The sequence below is a fragment of the Oncorhynchus nerka genome, linkage group LG18, assembly GCF_034236695.1.
Source record: "Oncorhynchus nerka isolate Pitt River linkage group LG18, Oner_Uvic_2.0, whole genome shotgun sequence".
Taxonomy (NCBI): Eukaryota; Metazoa; Chordata; class Actinopteri; order Salmoniformes; family Salmonidae; genus Oncorhynchus; species Oncorhynchus nerka.
In genome coordinates, this window is record NC_088413.1 from 25,289,033 (window position 1) to 25,316,362 (window position 27,330).

General features: G+C 44.9%; 1 protein-coding gene across 1 annotated transcript; it reads left to right on the plus strand.

The window, feature by feature from the left end:
• The first annotated feature begins 444 nt into the window (after positions 1–444).
• Positions 445–27,330, plus strand: LOC115145576 (RING finger protein 150-like). The gene is made up of 7 exons (XM_029687066.2): positions 445–1,202; positions 12,619–12,869; positions 14,611–14,682; positions 15,214–15,296; positions 15,553–15,649; positions 15,784–16,009; positions 21,945–27,330. Exons 1-7 carry the CDS (start codon positions 746–748, stop codon positions 22,061–22,063), a joined length of 1,305 nt encoding a protein of 434 aa, XP_029542926.1. The 5' UTR covers positions 445–745; the 3' UTR covers positions 22,064–27,330.

A 27,330-nucleotide genomic window follows, 5' to 3' on the forward strand; every position in this document is an offset into this window, starting at 1 on the left:
AGCTTCATGAGGTAGTCACCTGGAATGCATTTCAATTAACAGGTGTGCCTTCTTAAATGTTAATTTATGGAATTTCTGTCCTTCTTAATGCGTTTGAGCCTATCAGTTGTGTTGTGACACGGTGTTTATGTATGTGTGTGTGTGTGTGTGTGTGGGGGGGTATACAGAAGATAGCCCTATTTGGTACAACAACAAAAAGTCCATATTATAGAAGGAACAGCTCAAATAAGCAAAGAGAAATGACAGTCCATCATTACTTTAAGACATAAAAGTCAGTAAATCCAGAAAATCTCAAGAATTTTGAAAGTTTCTTCAAGTGCAATCGCAAAAACCATCAAGGGCTATGATGAAACTGGCTCTCACGAGGAACTATTGCCGATCTCTGTATCGGCGAACACTAGCCTTTATTATGGGGGACAGGTTCGACTATCTTCGTGATCCCCGCCCAGGTCACATGTTTAGAAAGCTTGTCCAGCTGACTGATAACAACATTGCAGGCCGGTCGCTTAGGTAGCGGTAGGCAGGGTGGAGAAGCACGCCTACAACCAACTGTTTAAAAACATTTCTGTCAACAACCAGAAGCTACCTTTAACCAGTTGGTTTGCTACATCACTTTTCAAGTATTTCAACTTCAGGGTAGTCCGAAATCGTAGTCGTCGAGCTTGGAAAGGGGGGAGGCTACCAGCGAGAGGCAGCTTTTAGGCTTGGTGGAGAGGGAAACATTCGCTACATCCTCGGACTGAACATGGCAATGTCCCTCATCCAAGCCTGTCGCAGTCTAGCTCTCTCAACATGGCTGCTATCCTTTTGCTTCGTGCATTTGCTGTGCCTGGACTTTACGGTGGCGGAGAAAGAAGAATGGTACACCGCGTTTGTCAACGTTACTTATGTGGATCCCGTGACTTCAGAAATCAAAACAGAGAAGACTGAGTGTGGAAGATATGGCGAGCACTCCCCCAAGAAAGAAGCAAGAGGGCAAGTGTTGATGCCTTTGCTTTTGCAAGAGAGACAAGCTTGCGACCCGAACGCTAAGTATCCCCTGCTTTATCAAAACAATGCTTGGATGGCGTTGATAGCTGCGGGGAATTGTACATTCAGAGATAAAATTCGCAACGTCGCTGCACTCCACAACGCATCTGCAGTCATAATTTATAACGTGGGCTCCACTAATGTCAACGATACCATAACAATGCCTCATCAAGGTAAACTACACTTTCGGGGGAGCAATTCATCAAGCTTTCATGACTGTATGCAATGCACTGTATCGCTTGTATGAGACACTGTACTTGTCACTGTTGTGACTTGGTGACAGTTTACAAGTGTTCTGCCTGTTATCATGTCGTTATGGCAAACGCACACTGTTTTAGGCTGTTGAAGACTGGCAAGGCATTCATGTCCGTAAGCTACAAGCTCAAAACTGTCAAACCCACTATTATATATTGAACTAATCAACAAAGAAGCACATTGTCCATTTGCTGCCAGTTGTACCTACAAGTGCAAATCAGAACAAGATGTAAGCTCAATGCAGTCCTCAAACCCTAAACCATTTTGATGTGTCATTGTCTCTCAAGACAATTGTTTGGTGAACTGGTAATGTATTGCAGCTGTTTATTTTTCAACAGTAAACCGGCATCCCTCTTCCTTCCTCCTAGCTGTGTGATAATGATCAATGAACAACTTTTCTCCACAAAACTAGATTTTGGATTGCAGGCCTACCTTTTTAAGGGAATGGGCCCATTGTGTAAAATAGATATGTTGATATTATGCTGCATAGCCCATGCATGAACTCACCATGACCCTCTGGGAGTTGTATCCACCCAGCTCATATAGACTATTGATGCATGTTTCCGACTGCATTGGGATAGATCATCAGTCAAGCTCTGATATCCTACACATTCCCTATACATTTTAGCCTATATCTAATTGTAATGCATATCTAAATCTTGCTGATTCTGAACTGGGCCAAATGTTGAGTCAGGGATTGGCATGATACTGGCTCAGATCAGGCTGAGGCTGTTGTGTAAGCTAAAGAGTTCTCCTGTAATTTCTCTCTCTGGCTCATTCTTGACCGCATCAAAATCTGACCTCACTTCGCTCCCTGTCCTTCTTCAGCACTGACAACTGACCAGGTGAAAGCCAGCCTCATGATGAGCTTCCACCATTATTGTTTTCACTTGTCAGGTATGTTCCAATCAGTGCAGATGAAGGGAGATGAAGAGAGAGATTATTATTTCTTTTTTTAAATACAATTTAGAGCCTGTCTCTCCTGCTCTCACCCTGAGCCATGTAGGAAAGAATCAAGGACAAAGAGGAGCAGAGGGGACAGGAAGTAGGAGGATTTTAGTTTTGGGTGGACATAAATATTAATGGAAGATGGATTTAGCACAGTTACGATTTCAACCCAAAATGATTTACATTTTTGGATTGTAAAACTGAGTCCTGCTTTCCAAGAGATCCAAATGGCAATCCATATTGGTACAGCTTCTGTCAACTTAGTGTGTGTGCATGTAGAAGATTCAATGGTGACACTGAAGTACCATAAATACACTTTGTGTATTAATGGGGTCGACAGACTAATTCAAACTTACTAATTGAGTCATCTCTGTTTAGCCTTTGCTTGAACATCTACAGAAAGCGGTGGTTACTATGACAAATTTTCTTAGACATCTGATTTTCGTGGCGTGCTTTTAATTGAACTATCACAGCGTAGTGATGGGTGGACATGTTTAAGACGAGCCAGCTTGGAGAGTCTGTCCATGGGAATATCTGAGTCAGCCATTTCCACCTAAGCACATCCAATGGACATTTTAATCAGTTGGGTATGTTATCCCTCAGTCGAAGGTGTTTCCGTCTGGTCCGGGTCCAATAGTGGAGCCAGCAGTGAAAGCTTTAACAGAGAGAACTGGTGTTAACTGGCTGCCAAGTTTCCACTGTCGACCTCTCTCTTTCATATCTAGGCTGGGTAGGTCCCCATAGCTCTGCAAGTGACAGTTTGATGGTGGTGGGCTCTGGCCACTCTAAACTCTTTCACCATCGCTGCAAAGGAAAAGATCTTAGGAGAAACCTAGGGTTCGGGCATCTTATGAGTCCGTCCTACACGAAACATCCTCCTCTCCTCTCTATTCCTGATCATCCATGATCCATACCTTCTCTCCACATTCCTTATCTTTTCACATGCAGTCTAGTCTTCATATACAGTACCTTGGAAAGTATTCAGACCCCTTGACTTTTCCCACATTTTATTACATTACAGCCTTATTCTAAAATGTATTAAATATTTTGTTTTCCTAAACAATCTACACACAATACCCCATAATGACAAAGCGAAACTTGGGTTTTTAGATTTTTTTTGGCAAATTTATTACAAATAAAAAACACCTTATTTAGATAAGTATTCAGACTCTTTGCTATGAGACTCAATTGAGCTCCGGTGCATCCTGTTTCCATTGATCATCCTTGAGATGTTTCTACAACTTCATTGGAGTCCACCTGTTGTAAATTCAATTGATTGGACATGATTTAGAAAGGCACACATCTGTCAATATATGGTTCCACAGTTGACAGTGCATGTCAGAGCAAAAACCAAGCCATGAGGTCGAAGGAATTTTCCGTAGAGCTCCAAGACAGGATTGTGTTGAGGCACAGATCTCGGGAAGGGTACCAAAAAATGTCTGCAGCATTGAAGGTCCCCGAGAACACAGAGGCCTCCATAATTCTTAAATGGAAGAAGTTTGGAAACACCAAGACTCTTCCTAGTGCTGGCCACCTGGCCAAACAGCAATCGGGGGAGAAGGGCCTTGACATGGCTCTAGAGTTCCTCTGTGGAGATGGGAGAACCTTCCAGAAGGACAACCATCTCTGCAGCACTCCACCAATCAAGCCTTTATGGTAGAGTGGCCAGACGGAAGCCACTCCTCAATAAAAGGCAAATGACACGGTTCTCTGGTCTGATGAAACCGAGATTGAACTATTTGGCCTGAATGCCAAGCGTCACATCTGGAGGAAACCTGGCACCATCCCTACGGGGAAGCATGGTGGTGGCGGCGGCATCATGCTGTGGGGATGCTTTTCAGCGGCAGGGACAGGGAGACTTGTCAGGATTGAGGCAAAGACGAACAGAGTAAAGCACAGAGAGATCCTTGATGAAAACCTGCTAAGCACCTCAGCCTGGGGTGAAGGTTCACCTTCCATCAGGACAATGACCCTAAGCACACAGCCAATACAATGCAGGAGTGACTTCAGGACAAGTCTCTGAATGTCCCTGAGTGACCCAGCCAGGGCCCGGACTTTAACCTGATCGAACATCTCTGGAGAGACCTGAAAATAACTGTGCAGCGACGCTCCCCATCCAACCTGACAGAGCTTGAGAGGATCTCCAGAGAGGAAGGGGGGAAAAACTCCCCAAATACAGGTGTGCCGAACATGTAGCGTCAAACCCAAGAACACTTGAGGCTTTAATCGCTGCCAAAGATGCTTCATAAAGTACTGAGTAAAGGGTCTGAATACTTATGTAAATGTGATATTAACGGGGGGGGGGGGGGGGGGGGTTTATATAAATTTGCAAAAATTCTAAAAACCTGTTTTTGCTTTGTCATTTTGGTGTATTGTGTTTAGATTGTAGAGGGGGAAAAAACGATTTAATCCATTTTAGAATAAGGCTGTAATGTATCAACATTTTGAAAAAGTCAAGGGGTCTGAATACTTTTCGAAAGCACTGTATGACTGACGTGTGTGTGTGTGTGTGTGTGTATGGTTGCCCACATGCGTTTTGAGCTCGGCTACACTCCTTTGTCTTTACTGTAGCTCTGTTTACTGAGACAGATCATGTTAATGGATTGAAACTAAACAAACCATGTCTGTGTCTTAACACAACCTGACTGCGCGACTGGTTTGACGACGTGCTGTAAAATGTAGCACCCTACTTCACAATAGGTTATGCACTACCTGTCAGCCCATCACCCTGTTAGCATGCTGCCAAACTGCATTAGCCTGCTGCAAAAGCACTGACACACCTCCTCCAACCAATACAGAGTGGTGTCTGTCTGTATGGGCATCCAAGCTGTGCAGGTGATCGGGTTGCATGAGGGTTGGCATCAATGGAATGGTTACCATTGCTGACGTTTTGCCTTCTTTTAACTGAGGATTACGCCATGTGGACTAAAACAGGTCATTACATTCATATAAACCCCTTTGTTCACATTCACTGGCAGTCTCTGACAGATTCCAAGCCCTATCTGCATCATCTCCTGGACTGGACAGTGGCGTGCCTGCATGCTGGCTCCTAATGGGGAAGTGAGGAGAGATGATGGAAGGCACTACCAGATGCCTCAGACACATGGGGCCAGCCGAGGAGAGGGGTTTCGGGGGTGGGTGGCCACCCCTGGCGAGCTCTCTGAGACCCCCATTGGGTCCCTCCCTGCTTGGCTGGCACAGCCCAGGAGATGTGTCTGTTAAGGCGTCAGCATTCTTCAGCTTGGCTGGCGCCGAGCTCGGCTAGGTGAACCGAACAAGTGTGCTTGTTTATTACCTTAAAAGACCCTCGTTTGAAAAATGAGAAAAAAGCGGCAATAATATTGTTTGTCAATTTTGAGACGCCGTAGCCAGTATGCACTTCAAAATAGTCCAAATTAATCTAAGATAACTCAAGAAATCTGTTATTCATTTTGAAGATTTTGCTCGCAATTTTACATCTAACTAAGATGTTAGATGTTGTCTCTTATTTTTTATTTTTTGCATGAAAATGAGTCATCTCTCATTGAATGACAACAAAGACTTTATTGAAGAATCCCTATTATTGACCAATCACCGACAAAGGGGCGTACGCTTCGGCTACTGACTTCGGCTTGCCTCCAAAGAAATTGTTGTATGCCTGAACAACTGAAGTGAACAAAAACGTCACAAAAAGTTGACATTATATACGCACTAACTCTTCCAAACTATTTATTCTGGGAAGCATGTGGATACGAGCCACAACACACACACACACACACACATACCCTTCCTGCTGAGAGGGTACATTGGGCCGGAAGTCCCTGGGTACCTACGGAAAAGAGGAGACTGTGCTATTTCTGGGGCTGCTAAGACTCATACTCCCAGCCCTGAGACAAACAGACAGAGATGAAGGAGAGAGAGAGAGCAATGATGAGGGAAAGGGGGACTAAAAGAAAGCGCGAGAGAGAACAGTCCTCCTCTCGGTGAGCCAACAGAAGTGGACTGTATCGGCCAGGGTAACCGAGAGCCAAGAATCTCGTTCTCTCTCTCTCTCTCATCTTAATTAGGTTGGCCCCACCTGTGACAAAGAACGCATACAAGGCCTTTTTGTATGAGAACACTCAGACCTCTGTGTGGACAGGACACATATGAATCCTATCAGGGCTGATCTTTATGAAAGACTAGACATTTGCAGTCTGGCTTTTATATGGAGGGAGAGCGATGTGGAAGACATTTTCTGAGAGCTGGAATTAATCACTAGATTTCTGTATGACGTGGCTCCCTTCCTCTGCCAGATCCTTTCAGTTTTTCTTTCCTGACCATGGTTTTTTAGGCAGTTATTCTGTCGGCCATCTTGGCTATGCAAATTTCGGTGGCTACATGTATTAATTATTTGATATTTTTATGCACATTTCCGCTGGACAGACTAACACCGTTGATATTGAATGAGGATTTGTGCTGTTTAATTACAGCTAACCAACTACTATTATCCACTACACAGCAGGTTATGCTGCCCTCAAGGCTGCTAGCAAAAGCTAATCCTCAGCGGCACTAAACAGGTTAGCGCCCTTCCTCTAAAAATCAACTGCTCACTCGCTCTCTATTCCACCTGGCTTGCCTTATTATGCACCATCGTGGCTGATTATGCACCATCGTGGCTGATTATGCACCATTCTTGCTAAAGGGTGTCCACAAAGAGGAGAGATTTTGGACCAGTTCAGCCTCTGTCGGGCCATCGGTTGATATTACACACTGCTTTGATTTTTAGAAGCAGCTATTTCGGTTTTCTTGTTCTTTCTCTCTCTCTAAATGAAATGGATTCACCAACTACTTGCAGACAGTGGTGATAACATGTGTATGACATCTTGCCCCTTGTGGAATATCTTTGTGTCTGTATTCTTGTCTCCTTCATCTGGGTTGTAATTTCTAGCCTGGTCCAAGATCTGTTTGTTGTGTCTTGCCAACTCCTATGGTTATTGACGTGACTATGACCATAGGAGTTGGCAAGACAGCACAAACAGATCAGGGACCAGTCTATGTAATCCAAAATCCCACCCAGATGGTAAAGATGGCTAAAACCTTGAGGCTACTCTGCACTACCTACTCTAGAGCTCATACTTAACAGCTGAAGCATGGCCAGTGTGCGAAAGCAGCTTTGCAGACGTAGAACTTTGTCAATGTGTTCCCTTACCATGGCCATATTGTTCTCCAGGCTCATAGAGGTGAAGAAGTGAATCCACTCCTTGAGGCCATGTGTTGCTACTAATCTTTTGTTATCCATGTTGGATTGTGCCCTCATGTCCAGAGTTTTTTTTTTTTTAATGCATATCAGTTTTTTTTATGCATATCAGTTGAGGGTTATCTGGTTAGGTTAGCAAGCCCATGATGTTTTTTGAAGCTGTGTAGCGTTTGTCAGGGTGTAGGGCTCAGTGTTAACGTAATAGTATTAGCAGCCGTGAGATCTGTTTACCGTGCACACACAGCCTTGTTTTTCAGTCGGTGATTATGCCGCTGATTGCATTAAGAGTGGCTACCGTTATGTATGAACAAACCACGGTGCTGCTGCAATGCTCTTTGCTAATTCAGCCAACTTGTGTGAGTGTGTGTGTGCGCTTGTTTGCATATAGGCCTATATATGTGACGTCCTTGGACCTAATACATTGTGCCTTGCTGTGTGTAAACCCTATTTGCAGGATAACACAGTAGCCTCCGGCCTACTACCCATTGTGCACTGTTACGTCACAATGTGATTTAGGCTTCGTCTATGCCAGGACATTGGCTCCAGAGCTCTTCGTTCCTGATGCGCTTATTTCGTTAGACTGCTATGTATTATTAGATTTAGTCTACTCGTTGTAGTTTTTTGGAAACAATTAGGCAATCTGTAGGCGAAAAAAAGCACACTGCTAGTAGCCCTTTAAGCCTATGAGAAAAGCTTCAAAACGGCAGCTATTGGACCCATACGAAGAGTTGGTCTAATAAAGATTATTATTATGTAGATTATCTGTTGATCTGCTCTCTTTTCTCCCCATAAACCTGTGGATGTATGTCTCTTACGACGAACTAGTTACATATGGAGATTTATGAGCATAATAATGCATTGAAATGTTTGCTGTCCATGGGGGATCAGTCCCTGCGTCACACACACATACCTCGGTTTATTTCCAGGACCGCGTCATGAAACTGGGCGCTATGGCGACCGACCGAGAGTACAGAGAAACGAGTTGTATTCTGTCTCCTCCATCTCTTCCCTCTGTCTTTTGACCACCCTCTTTCACCCACTCTCTAATTTGACCTATTCTCACTCCAAAAACTAACTTTCAAGTAGCACATACCCAACCATGAAAGAGTGAATATGTGCACTCACCGGGAATATGACAAACTTTCGGCTGGTGCTAATAAGAAAGGCTATACTGTTCACTCAATTAAATTGAGCATTTTGATAACTAAAAGACAGATCAGTCTTTTCATTGTCTTTTCTTTACAGCAATAGACATTTGCATTCCAAGTTATGTTTTCCTTCAATTGGATTTTGAAATATTGCGATATGCCTGACTGGGCTTCTACTTTTCACTGACATTCGCAACTCAACAATCATCTATGTGGCTATTTGCCAGGCGCTGCCCAAATTGCGGCGCCTTCTGACTGTAGGCAATGCGTTTTTTACATTTTATTTCACTTTTATTTAACCAGGCAGGCCAGTTGATGCCAAGTTCTCATTTACAACTGCAACCTGGCCAAGATAAAGCAAAGCAGGGCGACACAAGCAACAACACAGAGTTACACATAAACAAACATGCAGTCAATAACACAATAGAAAAGTCTACAGTGTGTGCAAATTAGGTGAGGTAAGGCAATAAATAGGGCATAGTGGTGAAATAATTACAATTTAGCAATTAAACACTGGAGTGATCGATGTGCAGAAGATGAATGCGCAAGTAGAGATACTGGGGTGCAAAGGAGCAAATAATAATAATAATAATAATAATAATAACAGTATGGGGATGAGGTAGATGGATGAGCTATTTACAGATGGGCTATGTTCAGGTGCAATGACCTGTGAGCTAATTTGACAGCTGGTGCTTAAAGTTAGAGAGGGAGATATGAGTCTTCAGCTTCAGTGATTTTTGCAATTTGTTCCAGTCATTGGCAGCAGAGAACTGGAAGGAAAGGTGGCCATTGGGGGTGCCCAGTGAAATATACCTGCTGGAGTGCATGCTACGGGTGGGTGCTGCTATTGTGACCAGTGAGCTGAGATAAAACAGGGCTTTACTTAGCAAAGACTTATAGATGACCTGGAGCCAGTGGGTTTGGTGACGAATATGAAGCGAGGGCCAGCCATCGAGAGCATACAGGTCGCAGTGGTGGGTAGTATATGGGGCTTTGGTGACAACTGATGGCACTGTGATAGACTGCATCCAATTAGTAGAGTGTTGGAGTAGAGTGTTGGAGGCTATTTTGTAAATGACATCGCCGAAGTCGAGGATCGGTAGGATGGTCAGTTTTACGAGGATCCACAGCTTATATGTTTTTAAAGAAGCTAATGATCCTCTGTGGCCAAATCATGCTTTCTGGTGTAATAGCTTATTTTGAATTTTTTTAATGAATTTCTGTATCGACAGGAGTAAGATAATTAGGCTATATAATTTTGCTAATTTACTTTAGGGGAAGCTTAGCTCTTAGCCTTATGGACGCGCCGACTGTCGTCTGCCAATTTTTTGGCGGTTTTAAATCCGCATTTGTTAGTGAATATATTTCAGTCTCTGGAGTAAAGTCCAATGTTCCTTTTCTAATCCGGAATTCATTAGTGAGTGGGTTGACGGAGTCATCCATTTTTGAATGCCTTGGTGCTTGCTTTGTGTCTTTCTTGGGCTAAAAGTTTTGCAGCTACTTTTATTTCTTCAGTCACAGCTTTTTCCAACCTGTTTTTGTCTGTTCTGCAGTGATAATATGGTGTTGTTAGGTGCCAACTTTCCTCTCTCTCTTTTTCTCTTTCTCTCTCTATCCATCCCCAGGGTATGGTGATATAATGGCCTTGGCCACTTTCAGACCTCCGCCGGGTGCCGAGGGTATCCCACAATACCCTGTGGCTGGCCGGGCTGCCTGGGCGGCGGTGGTGGCCGAGTGAACGAGCATCTCCTTTAGAAATTACTGATAGATGGAGTGAAGAAGTGAAGCACCCTGGGGCTTCTGTGTTCCTGTGGCTCCGCACAGACGCCACGGTAACAAGGCCGCAGAGTACTAGAGGAAATGATGTCACCGAGTTCCAAAGGCTAATGAGTCACTTAGGCCCTTGACGACACAGACATCATCCCACATCAATGTGTGGCTGCAGATAGAGTGACCATGAAGTGTAATCTCTTGTCTGGGATTTTAAACCACTCAGACACCTCTGATAGGCTATACTTCCTATCTATCACTCTCACCTCACCTCCCAATGCTTCAGTCAGTGGTTAAAGTGTGTCCATGTCTGATAGACAGGTAGGCAGTACATACTGTAGCTGCAAGTTAAGGCACTCGGAGTCTTGCCTCGCTGAAGCTTTTTGGCCTGCTCCTTATGAACGTGAATGGCGACCATTTTGAAATCTTGAGGGGTGTCGGTTGTGTTTATTTAGTGTGTTAGCTTAGGACTTAGCCTACTTGAAGGATATTTTATCACTGTAATTATAATTTTCTGTGTGAAGAAAGGGTATATTGAAGCTCTAGTATCTTTTGGTGTGACGGTTGAGGATTGTGTGAAGTGTCAGGTCACAGGCCATAGGGAGAGGGGCTAGATGAGAGGTGAGGATGAGAATAATGTCTGGTGGGAGGCCCTGTCAGAACTTGCTAGTTGCAACTCTGAAAGGAGTTAACTGAAGTGTTAAAACACAACGTGTTAAAGTGGCACTTCTGTTGTCCATGACCTTGATAACATTCAACTCAACAACCTTCAACTCAGTTGTGAAAGTGTTAAAATATCCTACAATTTTCCACTGTTGACTATCTGATGGTGTGAACTAATGGCTTTGCTATGAAATGATGTTCCCTTGTAGAGTGTCTGGGGGGTGTGTGTGGTACTTTGTTTGACCCTAAATGAGCTACCGATCAAACCTTTTTAGTGGCAGCTGGGCCTGACCTAATTGTCAATTGGACTGTGTTATCAAAGCGGTCTGGTATTGTGACACCAGGGACGTGAAATGTTCAAAACGTTGCTGATAGAAATGTCAGCTAATGAACAGAGCTGATATGATTCCTTACTCTGTGACAGACAAATCATTTCTGTTCGACAGATACAGATTTGTTCTAAATCTGTAACGTTTTCTCCCTTCTGAACAGGGCCACAGGGCTCTGACCCAGACATGGAGAGTCAGGGGTTTGTTTTGTTAGCTCTGCGTCCTGTCTCTGCCTGAATGAACTCCCAGTAGGCTAGCCTAATGCTAATTACTCACTGTGTTCTACAGACAGTGTTCTGTGAATACAGGTTATTTATAGTTTAGCTCAACCCTGATACACAATAGGGGTCTGATACCTCCACAGAGAGGTTTCAAATCCCATACAAATGAATGGGATCTAATGAAGCCACAAAGGAGCAATTAAAGAGCCACATGCAGTCCCACAGCCACATGTTGCAGATCTCTGTCCTATACACACACACACAAATTGGCACATGAATATGGATGTGTAGGTTGTCTCAACAGATCCTTTATTAAGTTTATTTACTATAATTTTTTTACCCCTTTTTCTCCCCAATTTCGTGGTATCCAATTGTTTTAGTAGCTACAATCTTGTCTCATCGCTACAACTCCCGTACGGGCTCGGGAGAGACAAAGGTTGAAAGTCATGCGTCCCTCCAATACACAACCCAACCAAGCCGCACTGCTTCTTAACACAGCGCACATCCAACCCGGAAGCCAGCCGCACCAATGTGTCGGAGGAAACACCGTGCACCTGGCAACCTTGGTTAGCGAGCACTGCGCCCGGCCCGCCACAGGAGTCGCTGGTGCGCGATGGGACAAGGATATCCCTACCGGCCAAACCCTCCCTAACCCGGATGACACTAGGCCAATCGTGTGTTGCCCCACGGACCTCCCGGTCGCGGCCGGTTACGACAGAGCCTGGGCACGAACCCAGAGTCTCTGATGGCACAGCTGGCGCTGCATTACAGCGCCCTTAACCCGGGAGGCCTGGTTGGATACATTTTGTAGCAACTGACTTCTTGACTTCCTACCAGCCTGGTGTTCACACAACATTTGGTCTTGTGTGATTTATAAAATACAGTGCCCATCTCCAAGAGGCCCGTTTAGACATTTTCTCTGCTCTGCTCTAGAAATGTCTCCCGTTTGCAACTTTTAACAAACCGGATAAGAATTTGATTGACTTTACCAACGACTGCTCTTCTTTTTGTTCACCTGGAAATTCCTATTCCAACAGGTACGGGGGATATTGTGGCGATCATGATTCCGGAACCCAAGGGTCGGGAGATCGCTGCTCTACTAGAACGCAACGTCACGGTGACCATGCACATCACCATAGGAACGAGGAACCTTCAGAAGTATGTGAGCAGAACGTCGGTGGTGTTTGTCTCCATCTCCTTCATCGTCCTGATGATCATCTCCCTGGCATGGCTCATCTTCTACTATATACAGCGGTTCAGATACGCCAACGCTCGCGACCGCAATCAGGTACGGTTCACTGTACAGACACATGAATATAGTCATTTGTACACCCCCCCCCCCCCAAATAACAATAACGAGGCTATATACTGGGTCAATGTGAGGCACATAGTGAGTGTAGCATTGTAACCAACCGTCTGAAGGGATTATAACATTAAGACATGGTTGGTAATGTCATCCTACTGTATTTCAGTGTGTCTCTGATCACACACCGGTTGTCTGCTACTATATACAGGGGGTACTGGGTTAATGTGAGGAACATAGTGAGTGTAGCATTGTAACCAACCGTCTGAAGGGATTATAACATTAAGACATGGTTGGTAATGTCATCCTACTGTATTTCAGTGTGTCTCTGATCACACACCGGTTGTCTGCTACTATATACAGGGGGTACTGGGTTAATGTGAGGAACATAGTGAGTGTAGCATTGTAACCAACCGTCTGAAGGGATTATAACATTAAGACATGGTTGGTAATGTCATCCTACTGTATTTCAGTGTGTCTCTGATCACACACAGGTTGTCTGCTACTATATACAGCGGTTCAGATATGCCAACGCTCGTGACCGCAACCAGGTATGGTATGACCGTAATGACAGCGTAAACTAGCAGTTTGACCACAGTATGAACATACTTTTTCTATATCTATATGTAGAGCAGTTGCTTTTCTCTGAGGTGATTCGTCTACTCTGGGTTTGCTAGCGGAAACCTGTTGGACCGTCAACCGTGTAGTCCTGTTGGACTGTGTAGTCAATGCACACACCGTGGCCCACACTCTTACAAAAAAAGGTGCAATCTAGAACCTTAAAGGGTTCTTCGGCTGTCCCCATAGGAGAACCCTTTGAAGAACCCTTTTTGGTTGCAGGGAGAATTAATTTTGGTTCTAGGTAAAACCATTTGGGTTGCATGTGGAACCCTTTCTACAGAGGGTTCTACATGGAACTAAAAAGGGTTCTTCAAAGGGTTTTCCTATGGGGACAGCTGAAGAAACCTTTTTCTAAGATTGTCCGATGTTGACACAAATGTCACAGACAACCACATGGGTTTTCAAGGGGAATGGGCACCATGGTGACAATTTTTTGATTTTTTTCATACCTGCTGGAGTTTAATTGCGATTCACTCCAAGAACTCGCCAGGCCTGAAACCACAAATTGTTTTCTGTTGATGTCACAATGACTTTCCTTGATGATTGATTGAGAGCAGCTGTGGGCAGTGGCCTGGTCTGAGGCAGTTATTTTCCACAGTGAGAGTAGACCTAGATAGCGAGGGTTAACAGCCTACCTTTCTCTCAATGTCTCTTAGTATTTATCATCCACTCAATCTCTCCCTTACTCATGCATTTAGCTCTCTATCGCTCCCTCCCTTTTTCGTACCTTGCACAACTCGGTGACCTGACTCGGCCTGTGTGTTCTGCTCTGGTCTGCAACAAGGGGTTAACTGTCAGCTCAGAGACGCTGCTATGTCAACATCACTAAGCGACTGTTCATCCTGCCGGGTTAAAACATTACACAGCCTCTCAGAACGTCTCCTTCAGATCTATTAACCAGTAATATGGTCCACCATGGTTCAGATGGAGACAGTGCATCTCAGGCCCTTTCTCTAACCTTGAAACGTGTCCATTCCCATTCCTTGTCAGCGGTTATTGGATATATAGGAAATTCCAGACATTCTTTTCTCTCTTTTGGGTTGTCAGGTTGGGTTGCTTATCTTTCCCCCACCTTCTTTGTTGTTCTTTGATCTTCTATGAGCAGAGACGTCTCGGAGACGCAGCCAAGAAGGCCATCAGTAAGCTCCAAGTACGAACCATCAGGAAAGGAGACAAGGTACACCTGGCTGCATACTTTACGAACCTCTTCTATGACGTTGGATAAATGTGTTACGAAGGTTGTTATGAATGATACTGCCACACTCATAAAGGTTTCATGGCTGGTTTCATGGAGGGGTTATGAATGCCTTATGTATAGACCCTCTTCAAGTAAAGTGTTTCCAAAAGCACCTATTTAAGTAGCAGTGATATGGTTCTAAACCGAAGCGAACCGTTTCCTCACGCTCCTGCTAGGCGCAGCATTTGGTAATGAACTTCCATCAGCCCAATGATAATGACTGACTCATTTTTATTTTCTGTGTGTGTGTTTAAATTTGAATGAAATTATACAGTGTTTGTGTGTGTGTGTGTGTGTGTGTGTGTGTGTGTGTGTGTGTGTGTGTGTGTGTGTGTGTGTGTGTGTGTTTTAAATTTGAATGAATTATACAGGCTGCATGGCTTTTGATCCGCTCTGCTTTATTCACCTTCCAGGAAATGAAAAGGAGACTAGACAACCAACCAAATGTCTCCTGTGTGTTTGCTGTTCTAGGAAACGGAGTCTGACTCCGACAACTGTGCTGTGTGCATCGAGGGCTATAAAGCGAATGATGTTGTTAGGATATTGCCGTGCAGGTACGACAGCCTCTCCCATTTGTCAGTGTAACTAGAGAGCGCAGACACCCATTACTATCATTGTCTCCTATAGAGCATGTGTTGCAGTAGGTCTATTGGGAATGATTGGTAGCCATTAATATGCCACAGTATTTTACTGTTCTGTACCTGAGAGCATATGTAGAGCATGGTGAGTGATGCTATGTTACCAAGGAGACTGTACTACGGATGACATCATCAAGGCTGTGCGTGTTCGTGTGTGTAACTCTGTCCTCAGGCACATCTTCCATAAAAGCTGTGTGGACCCCTGGCTTCTGGACCATCGGACCTGTCCCATGTGTAAAATGAACATCCTCAAAGCGCTGGGAATACCAGTAAGTAGTTTCTGTCTTTCAACATCTATCCATCTCTCTTTCATTCCCAACCCTGATCCTGGAGAGATTTTATTTTTGGAAAGTTTTTGTTTTTTGGAAAGTGTTTTTGTTTATATTTGATTGATTGATTTCAGCCCAACTTTGACTGTGGGGATGACATTCCGCCAGACTATGAGATGTCAGTGGGAGGCCCGCCCACCAACGCAATCACAGGGGCCAGAGACATCACGGTGAACGGGGAGGAGAGCTCGGTGGTGCTGGACACAGTGGACATGGACAGGACTATAGGGCTGCCTCAGGTCTACCACGACGCACACGAGACACTACCACAGGCTGGGGACAGCCGACACATTGCCAGCAGTGAGTATAGACACACACCTATGCACCTACACACACACCTACACATACATACACACACACAAACAAACATATGCGAATCAACATACACACACATACGCATATACAGTGGAGCAAAAAAGTATTTAGTCAGCCACCAATTGTGCAAGTTCTCCCACTTAAAAAGATGAGAGGCCTGTAATTTTCATCATAGGTACACTTCAACTATGACAGACAAAATTAGGAAAAAAATCCAGAAAATCACATTGTAGGATTTTTAATGAATTTATTTGCAAATTATGGTGGAAAATAAGTATTCTTCAACTAATCTGTACTTCCTCAACACAAACCAGTGAACTCACACCAGAACACTCCCCCATACCTGTCATGTTCAGAGCTGTGCTATGGTGGGAAATAAGAGGAGTACTGTATTCTGAAATAGACCACAGTGTCCTCTCTGTCTCCACCAGAACAGAGAGTAGTTGCTCTCTCTAAGAGACCACAATGTCCTGGTTCTTCACACGTGCGTCCACAACAACACCCTATTACCTATATAGTGCACTATTTTTGACCAGGGGTCATAGGGCTCTAGTCAAAAGTAGTGCACTATATAGGTAATACGGTACCATTTCAAATGCAGCCTTGTACTGGCGTGGCTTAGCTAGCCCAGGGCTGCTGTACTGGCATGGCTTAGCTAGCCCAGGGCTGCTGTACTGGCGTGGCTTAGCTAGCCCAGGGCTGCTGTACTGGCGTGGCTTAGCTAGCCCAGGGCTGCTGTACTGGCGTGGCTTAGCTAGCCCAGGGCTGCTGTACTGCTAGCCCAGGGCTGCTGTACTGGCGTAGCTTAGCCCAGGGCTGCTGTACTGGCGTGGCTTAGCTAGCCCAGGGCTGCTGTACTGGCGTGGCTTAGCTAGCCCAGGGCTGCTGTACTGGCGTGGCTTAGCTAGCCCAGGGCTGCTGTACTGGCGTGGCTTAGCTAGCCCAGGGCTGCTGTACTGGCGTGGCTTAGCTAGCCCAGGGCTGCTGTACTGGCGTGGCTTAGCTAGCCCAGGGCTGCTGTACTGGCGTGGCTTAGCTAGCCCAGGGCTGCTGTACTGGCGTGGCTTAGCTAGCCCAGGGCTGCTGTACTGGCGTGGCTCAGCTAGCCCAGAGCTGCTGTACTGGCGTGGCTTAGCTAGCCCAGGGCTGTTGTAGTGGCCAGGCTTAGCTAGCCCAGGGCCATCAGCCACCTGCTTTAGTGTTCCCTGAATCCAGTCCCTGGCCAGAGAAGGAATAGTGCTCCCTTTTTTCAAAGTCACAAGCTAACCCAAATGCATTGGCATGGTTTACATACGTAGCATCAGAGTATGTTTTAAGGTTGCCGTGCTTGCTATTAGCAACTTATTAGCATAAGGGACTACAGCACTGAGCCATTGATAGGCACATTGTGTTTTTTGAGTTAGCCTGTTTGTTTAACAGCTGGTTAGCACATGGAACTTATTAGGCGGTGTGTGTGTGTGTCTGCCTGCAGTCGGCCCGGAAAGTGGGGCAGGAGTGTGTTGACGCTGGCGTGGCCCACTTCCTGTCCTGCCCACCGTGCTGAAATTCCACCTGCAGTTGGCGGGGCCTCCGACCAAAACTCTCGCCTCTCGAGTCTCTTGTGCCAATGGAACAAGTTAATGCTGCCTTTGTGACAGCGTCTTATTAGCTTCCCGAGGCCTCTACTGTACCTTAAATACCTGGTAAAAACTTTGGACAGCGTCAACCTGCTAAGCCCCTTCAAAACATTAGAAAACTAGGGAGAACCTTGTACTTTTTTTTTATCCCTCCCTCATTCCCATAACACAAGCCGACTTCTTGCGCTCCCATGAATGCCAGTCAATGTTCTACCTTCAAGGTAGTTGAACACTTTTTACACTGCGTTTACATGCCTGTATGTCTTTCAACTGTGCACAGCTTGTCCCCTTTTCGAGCCTTGGCATTGCTTGTCACACCTACCTTTGTGTTAAATATTAGCTTTCTCGGTTCCATCCCGGAGCGTATTCAAAATCCCCCACCTGCTGTTTATTTTAAGCCCTAGTTTGGATCTGCGATGTCAGGGAGAGTGATTTGTGGGTTGAGCAAAACGCAGAGCCCAATCGGGCTGAGTCATTGCTTATGGAATGGCACGGCAGTACTGCCACTCTAGGCCTTTAGCCTTATTGTAGTCTGGCTGTCACCAGCACGATAGCTTACTGCAGTATAGGCAGTAAAACAAACTTGGCGCGCACTGAGGGGGATAACATTTGGGGTAAGGAGAAAGAAACCTCCAGGCCCATATACACAGTGTCTCGAAATAGGAAGGCTGTACATATAATGGTATTTACTACGATCTAAACTGCAAAACTGATCCTAGATCAGTACTCCCCTCGAAGAGTAACGCAGTATGTCTTAGGGGTACACTACTAGTTAGCCAGCTGACTTTGATAAACAACCAGAAGTAACAGTTTATTTTCTGGTTCAGTAGGAAAGCTAAGTTTAGAGATGTGTTTTTGGTTGTTGGCTCAGTTAGACCATGCCCATTTCAGGTTTATCTTTATAAAAAAAACTATAAAGATATTTCAGAATATTCAGGCAAGTTAGCTGGCTAACTCCTTGAACCTGCTTTGCATTATACCTCTCTGATTTGAAGTGACAACCAGCAGAGCTGTTCATGTTGAGTCATACAGGACAAATAAGCCTCCTGAGTCATACCAAGTGCTCCTGGTCTTTCCTATCTGATAAAATTGTTTGATCACACTAGTGATGTTATAATAGATAGGTAGCACTGCTAACAGAGGCTCCTGGCAGCCATAGGTCTGTCAGCCTGGCTTCTAAGAGGATTATGATAAGGTGTGTGTGTGTGTGTGTGTGTGTGTGTGTGTGTGAATAGATGATGAGATGTGTGTTTGCCTGTCTACTAGAGCCAGTCTGCAGTGCTGAGACAGGGTTCTGGCTCCTCCCAGTGATAGCTTACCCCCACTGGACACACATCAACCCATCTGGAGGGGTTGTCATGGTTACAGGGGCAGGCACACACTTTCTTCCTTTCTCCCCTCCCTCCACTTTCTTCCTTTCTCCCAATAACATTCAGACTGTTTCTCTCTTTATCAATCTCCCTCTCTCTCTCTCTCTCTCTCTCTCCTTAGACTAGAGCTACTGAGTCTCCTAACGCAAGCCTTAACCTCTTCTCCTCTCACATCTCTCTCTCTGTTCCTCATCAGGCTCTCTCTCTGTTCCTCACCAGTCTCTCTCTCTGTTCCTCACCAGTCTCTCTCTCTCTCTCTCTCTCTCTCTCTCTCTGTTCCTCACCAGTCTTTCTCTCTCTCTCTCTGTTCCTCACCAGTCTTTCTCTCCCTCTCTCTGTTCCTCACCAGACTCTCTCTCTCTCTCTGTCCCTCACCAGCCTCTCTCTCTCTCTGTTCCTCACCAGCCTCTCTCTCTCGGTTCCTCACTAGTCTCTCTCTCTGTTAGTCACCAGTCTCTCTCTCTCTCTCTGTCCCTCACCAGCCTCTCTCTCTCTCTCTGTTCCTCACCAGCCTCTCTCTCTATCGGTTCCTCACTAGTCTCTCTCTCTGTTAGTCACCAGTCTCTCTCTCACTGTTCTTCACCAGTCTCTCTCTCTCTGTTCCTCACCAGTCTCTCTCTCTCTGTTCCTCACCAGTCTCTCTCTCTCTGTTCCTCACCAGACTCCAGACTCTCTCTCTGTCTCTCTCTGTCTCTCTTCCAGTCTCTCTCTCTCTCTGTTCTTCACCAGTCTCTTCACCAGTCTCTCTCTCTCTCTCTGTTACTCACCAGTCTCTCTCTCTCTGTTACTCACCAGTCTCTCTCTCTCTGTTCCTCACCAGTCTCTCTCTCTCTCTGTTCCTCACCAGTCTCTCTCTCTCTCTCTGTTCCTCACCAGTCTCTCTCTCTCTCTGTTCCTCACCAGTCTCTCTCTCTCTGTTCCTCACCAGTCTCTCTCTCTCTCTGTTCCTCACCAGTCTCTCTCTCTCTCTCTCTCTGTTCCTCACCAGTCTCTCTCTCTCTCTCTTCCTCACCAGTTTCTCTCTCTGTTCCTCACCAGTCTCTCTCTCTCTCTCTGTTCCTCACCAGTCTCTCTCTCTCTCTCTGTTCCTCACCAGTCTCTCTCTCTGTTCCTCACCAGTCTCTCTCTCTCTCTGTTCCTCACCAGTCTCTCTCTCTCTCTGTTCCTCACCAGTCTCTCTCTCTCTCTGTTCCTCACCAGTCTCTCTCTCTCTCTGTTCCTCACCAGTCTCTCTCTCTCTGTGTTCCTCACCAGTCTCTCTCTCTCTCTCTCTCTCTCTCTCTCTCTCACTCTCTCTCTCTCTGTTCCTCACCAGTCTCTCTCTCTCTCTCTCTGTTCCTCACCAGTCTCTCTCTCTCTCTCTCTCTCACCAGTCTCTCTCTCTCTCTCTCTCTCTGTTCCTCACCAGTCTCTCTCTCTCTCTCTCTCTCTCTCTCTCTCTCTCTGTTCCTCACCAGTCTCTCTCTCTCTCTCTCTCTCTCTCTGTTCCTCACCAGTCTCTCTCTCTCTCTCTCTGTTCCTCACCAGTCTCTGTGAATAGCAGCTGGCATCACTTAGAGCCTGAACTCCTGCTGCTATGCCAGAGCCTTTCAGGGCACGCCTTCAGACTCCCTGCCCTCTCTCTCCCTCCCTCCTTGCCTTTATATAACCATTACAAAATGGAGCCATGGACAGATAGGATTGAACTGTTATATATTAGTATTAGGTTGGCATTTACCTCCTTGAAGATGCAGCTCATGTTTGGTGCCTGCTTGCAACTTGTATGGTTGTAAAATTGGTTCCACTTTCACTAAGTAATTCAAATAGCTTATGCCAGTGTATTTGGAAATGGATGATGTGTAATTAACACACACACACACACACACACACTGTTTAGTTCTGTTGTGTAGGTTGTCAAGTGAGACTCATTATCAGCCCGTCACACAGTCTGTTCTTCCTGCATCAATTAGCTGGGAGTTCTGTTGTTTGTTTGTCGCGGCGCTAACTAGCTCACGGTGCCGCCTGACAACCGCTCTGAGATGAAGGATCTGATCTATCAGTGTTCTGCTGAATTGCCGTGTTGCAGTGACAGATCGCGGTGCACGCCATGCCCAGCAGGGTAAACAAGGAGTGCTGTCTGTTAACTTATTACGGTTATCCTTCACTTTGGACCGTGCTACAGCATGTTGCCAAAAAAAGGCCTGATTTTCCACAGGAAAGTGGGACAGGAGTGGTGTTAGTCCATAGAGAGCATATGTGAAATAGATTGATGGTCCCCTGTACTTCTCTAGTTGTTTTCTATTCATCTGACTGTGTAGCGCTGCTATCCCTAAGGCCCGGTGTAGCGCTGCCATCTCCTAAGGCCCGGTGTAGGGCTGCCATCTCCTAAGGCCCGGTGTAACGCTGCCATCTCCTAAGGCCCGGTGTAACGCTGCCATCTCCTAAGGCCCAGTGTAGCGCTGCCATCTCCTAAGGCCCGGTGTAGCGCTGCCATCTCCTAAGGCCCGGTGTAGCGCTGCCATCTCCTAAGGCCCGGTGTAGCGCTGCCATCTCCTAAGGCCCGGTGTAGCGCTGCCATCTCCTAAGGCCCGGTGTAGCGCTGCCATCTCCTAAGGCCCGGTGTAGCCCTGCCATCTCCTAAGGCCCGGTGTAGCGCTGCCATCTCCTAAGGCCCGGTGTAGCGCTGCCATCTCCTAAGGCCCGGTGTAGCGCTGCCATCTCCTAAGGCCCGGTGTAGCGCTGCCATCTCCTAAGGCCCGGTGTCGTGCAGTCTGTCTTACAGAGCAGTTTACATCTCGTCAGGTTCCCTACTATGCCTTCATCAGTCGCCTCATCTTGTCTCTTCTACTGCACATTAACCGTCATTTTGGGTCCACTCAGGTTTACTTGTATCACCCTCTCTTTAAAAGGTGACCACCATGTTGTGTCTGTGCTGACCGGTCTCTCTCCCTGCAGGTGAGCACCAGCCCCCGCTGAGCAGCGACTCGGACACCTCCCTTATCTTGGCTGTGGAGGTGGGTCTGTCCGACATGGAGCTCTCCCTCGGGCACGACCGTGACGAGGTCAAGTCCTGAGCCAATCAGAGCCAAGTAGGAAGGAAGCTCACGGGTTCGACACGGAGATGAGAAACGGGACCGAAGGGGCAGCGCCTGGCCCCCTGATGGGAGGTAGTGGCTACAAATAAATAAGAGACAAGCAAGCAATAGAACCCATAGCAGTGCAACACACCTATCTGTCCCCACTGCCTCATCTACAGGGTCCTCCTGTCCTGCCTCCCTTTTCTGACTGCTGTCACGTTCAGTACCCATGGAAACCAGGCAGCCAATCACAGCTCTTGTCATTAGCCTCTGGACTGGGGGTATAGTTTAGCACCTCTGTTAGTTGTCTCCATGTCACCATCACTTTATTGACTCTTTGGACATGTGACATTTTGATTTCTTTCTACGAGATCATCACTGCCAACGTATCCCAGAATGAAACACGGAAATCTTTACACCTCGTTATAGGAATGTCTATTTATACTGTATATGGTCAATATAAGCCTCCTGCAGCATGGGCTTTGAGTGTCGAAAACAGTTAGTGCGTGTTCTGAGTGACCAGCATTTACTTGTGGTAAACTTGAAGCTGATGTTTTTTCACCATCTCTGCTTGAAATAATTTCCATAACATTCAACGCTGTTGGTATTGTAGTATTTATACTATGCACATGTTGTCAAGCATTTCTGAATATCCGATTGTTAAATTGCATCCTTATCCTTAATTTAGGGGTCTTTAGGACTATCGTTTATTTCCACTTCTGAAGTACTGTACACCATGTGTTGTGGGGACCAACTACGAGTTTGTTTTACCACACCAGTTGACAATCACAGCCCACGGTAATGGAGATTTGCAGTGATGACGTCAGCTACAGCCCTGTTTCAAACTGCTAAAGCTTTATTAGCACCGCCAGTAACACCGCACAGGAGGCAATAGTAGTGGCTGTTTGTTCATGAAGAACAGATGGGAATTTAATTCCATTTTAATGTCATGTCATCTCCCAGTCGAGCCACCCAATAGCATGTGGTGAAATCTTCTGTTACCTAACATAACGTGTGTCTGCAGTGATGTGCATTTGCTCTGTGCCAAGTTCTTGCAGTTTTAGTTTTTTGTATTGATGTTGCTTCTGTTTCTAGAAGCCAAAGCAAGATGGTGTTGTTGAGTTCACCCATTGGTTGGGTAGTGAAAAGCACATCGAAGTTGTCTGTTGATAAAAGTAAATGACATTTGACTATATCTGAACTCGGTGTATTAGATAGCCCCTAGTCTGAGACATCCCAGACCTAGGGCAACCGCACTAGTATGCTGGAACATTGGTACATTGTGGGAAGCAACTGGTCCATTTAGAGAGACTAGATAGCCCCTTGGTGAAGGAATACCATGCATTGGTTGTGGCTTTGGTTGACTGTGAATTCATTATGAAAGAGTTGACTAAACCCTGTTGCAGATAGTTTGTACCTCCTTAGTCATTTCTTCTGAGGATAAAATGTTTTCTTTTTTTCCTATGATGAATTCCAAAATGGCAGTTTTTTTTGTACATTCGTCGTGTAGGGAAACGAAAGTCTGACGAACAGCATTTATTTTAGTATGAAAATAAGTTTATTTTTGTAAGAAAAAGAAAATGGAGGTAAATGTTTACAGTCCAGGGGAAATGGAGTAAGAGAATAGTTGCCTGGTTTCAAGAGCTCACTGGTAATGCTAATGCATTTTGAATTACATGTATTAATTCATGGTTTATGTCTTTCCTCCCCCGATTTTGATTACTGCTCTGTTTGTATCAAAGGCCATTTTTTATTTGAGTTTGATTCCTCTCTCCTTTGGGGTCCCCTCAAGGTTCTCAACACATTCATTTATTTACAAATGTGTACGTTCATCCTTAACATATGATAATCTTATATTACTTTAATATGCAACTTAGATTATGTTTTCGGGCTAAAATCTGCATGAAATGGCACAAGGCCACTGTTGTCATCGAGCATCTACTATTTGATACTGCGTTTCTCTTCCTTACTATGCGTTCGTTCATTTTAATCATTGGAATCTTTAGGCCGCCAACCAATCAACAACCAATCAACTCCCAGTTATGTAAGAAGCTCATATTACCCATAACCCCCACATGTCCATGTCAATTAGAGAAGGATTACAGAATCTATGGGAGAATGTTGAAATCTCCCATGCTTATGCATTAGGTACATTTGTATGCCCTCCTAGTGTGTCAGACTCCTTACATTTAGCTTTGTTTTGCAGTATCAGTTTGTGAAATACACTACATTTGTGTGATTAATATTGTATAAGCGTCATAAATGTATATTTGATTAATCGACTGAATGGAGACTGAAGAGTGATGCATTGAACATGCCTCAGTTAAAAGCGTATTCTTCTCAGTTATGGTCACTTTTTGCGTTCCGATTCTCCACACTTCTCACTAAGTGTGCACACTTCACGTAATGGATTTTATAATGGTGGAAACGCCCTCCAGCCAATGTTTACACCAATCCAGTGCTTTTAAATCAGTGATGGGAACTGCACGGTATGGGAGAAGGGAAGAGAATGGGGATTGAGTCATGGAGGTGTTAAGTGAGCCACCATAACTCATGGTATCCTTGGCCAGAATACTAGAGATCCATTAAAATATGGTAGTCTCATCTAGCCTCTCCACACACAGCTCTACAGTTGATGCTGAGGGCCCTAGAAACAACTAACAGCATTTGATTTCCCTCTGGGGGTTGGTTTCACACATACACCACACCACACAGTTTCCATGTGCCCTCCATGTGCCCATTTATTTGTATTGCACAGGGGGACAATATAAGAGGAAGCAATTAAGCTCGGGGGGCATTTTGTACCAGAAGGAGGGTTTTGATAGGTACTGATTGTACTGTGTATGTTTGTCTGACATCTTCACTTGTGTGAAGCCAGAATATTTAAAAGCCTTTAATTGCTTCCTGTTTCATGTGGGTCGTGTTTAATTGACTTCACTTCCTGAAAGGAAGTTCTCAAACTTCTTACGTCCCCTTATTCCAACAACTCTTTTTTTTTAATGACCATGAAGAAGCAATGGCCTTGATTTGAACGTAATTTGAATGAATATCTGTGATATTCGTAATGAACACTTATAGAATCCGGGGTGTTCTTCCAAATATAAAGTAACGAATGCACATATTATAGTCTTATAGTAGGTTCTTGTTTACCCCAATGATGGTATAATTATGTCAGGTATACATAAAATTACATAATAGAAACGCATCATTTAAATATAGCTTTTAGTTCTCTGTCTTTAACTGGTTGTGTACCAGTTGTGTACTACCTAGAATGCACTTTTTCACTTGAAGGAGAGTTCTGTATACTACAACGAAATGGCACAAAACATCTTTTGAATACGGTTGACCTTAAATGCGGTTGACAGTTGACACAACCATGTTTTTAAGAGAGAGGGCTACAATATTGGAAATGGCACATTACATAATTGTCACTGTATATGTGCTGTTTAAGAGTCTGTGTTATTTTATCTAGCCTTGTATACCAGCTGTGGGTTTGGGGAATGTTACGAAAATGTTGTATGCTATATCTAGCAGAACTCTACAGTATTGCTATTTTGTTATATAGAGGAATATGTAAATATTTTTGGCAGTCTTAATGATATACAGTACAGTTCTATAGTACAATGTTGCATGTGTGTGAGTCAATGATTGTGAGGTACAATACATTTTATTGCAAGTTTTTCCAACTGTGGTGAAGCTGTCTGGTTTCTATTTCGTTATTGTCAATAATGATTATGTCAACCCTCTCTGATACCATTAGGGTGAGCCAATGCTATTGAAATGATTTATTCTGACATGATTCATTGGCCAATATGTAAATGACCATCATATGTTCCAACGATATAAGCTGGTCTCTGCTGTTTCGTTATGATATGCACACTAGCATACTACACTACATGGCCAAAAGTATATGGACACACCTTCAAATGAGTGGTTTCTGTCACACCCATTGCTGACGGGTGTATAACATCGAGCACCCACCCTTGCAATCTCCATAGTCAAACATTGGCAGTAGAATGGCCCATACTGAAGAGCTCAGTAACTGTCAACGTGGCGCCGTCATAGGATGCCACCTTTCCAACAAGTCAGTTTGTCAAATTTCTGCCTTGCTAGAGCTGCCACGGTCAATTGTAAGCACTGCTATTATGAAGTGGAAACGTCTACGAGCAACAGCGGCTCAGCCACGCACAAGCCTATGATCACAATGCCAAGCGTCGGCTGGAGTGGTGTAAAGCTTGCCGCTATTGGACTCTGGAGTAGTGGAAATGCGTTCTCTGGAGTAATGAATTATGCTTCACCATTTGGCAGTTGACGGACAAATCTGTGTTTGGCGGATGCCATCGCACCCTCTCAAATAGCATTGTAATTTGAGCCACCTAATACAGTTAGTTACACTTTTTTATTTAACTAGGCAATTCAGTTAAGAACAAATTCTTATTACAGTGACGGCTTACCCCGGCCTAACCCAGACGATGCTAGGCCAATTGGGCACCGCCCTATGGTACTCCAAATCACAGCCAGTTGTGATGCAGCCTGGAAACAAACCAGGGTCTGTGGTGACGCCTCTAGCACTGAGATGTAGTTCCTTAGACCACTGCGCCACTCAGGAGCCCGACACATAAGAATGGCTTTCTGGAAAGGAGAACCAGGTGGGAAATTTTAGGGCACTCATGGGAGGACAGGGATACTTCTAGTGGAAAGAATGAGAGATAATTATGTTTTAGTACTACTTAGCCTACATGGGAACACCGCTAAAACTCATACATGTGTAAGTGATTACTGTTAAGATATTTTATCAAGGTTTAACATGAATGATTAAATATTTCTACTCAGAAACTTAACCAGTAGGGATTAGAGGTTCTGTAGCATGGATAAGGGGTAATTGGAAATGATAACCCTTGTGGAAGAAGGAATGTATGTGTGTGTGTCAAGTAAGCAAAGAGGTCATTAACCTATGTTTGAACCGACTCAGCTATAACTCTGTGGCGATCAAATAAGACAGCGAGAGCCCCTCCAAGTTTTCCTTATCTGGAACTGTCTGCTAAGTGGTAATAAACTATGGTGAGACTTCAGGAGTTAATCCAGAGACAGTGTGTCAGGTATGGGCTCTAGTGAGTTGGAATTAACTTTTGAACCTGCTTTGTCCTGGTCGAGAGGAGGAGATACATGTTATAACCTATGACATCATATGTGAAATATAAGCTGTTGTACATGGTTCTATGAGCAGCGCTCTCGAGAATAAATGCTATTGGCTCATTTTGGTA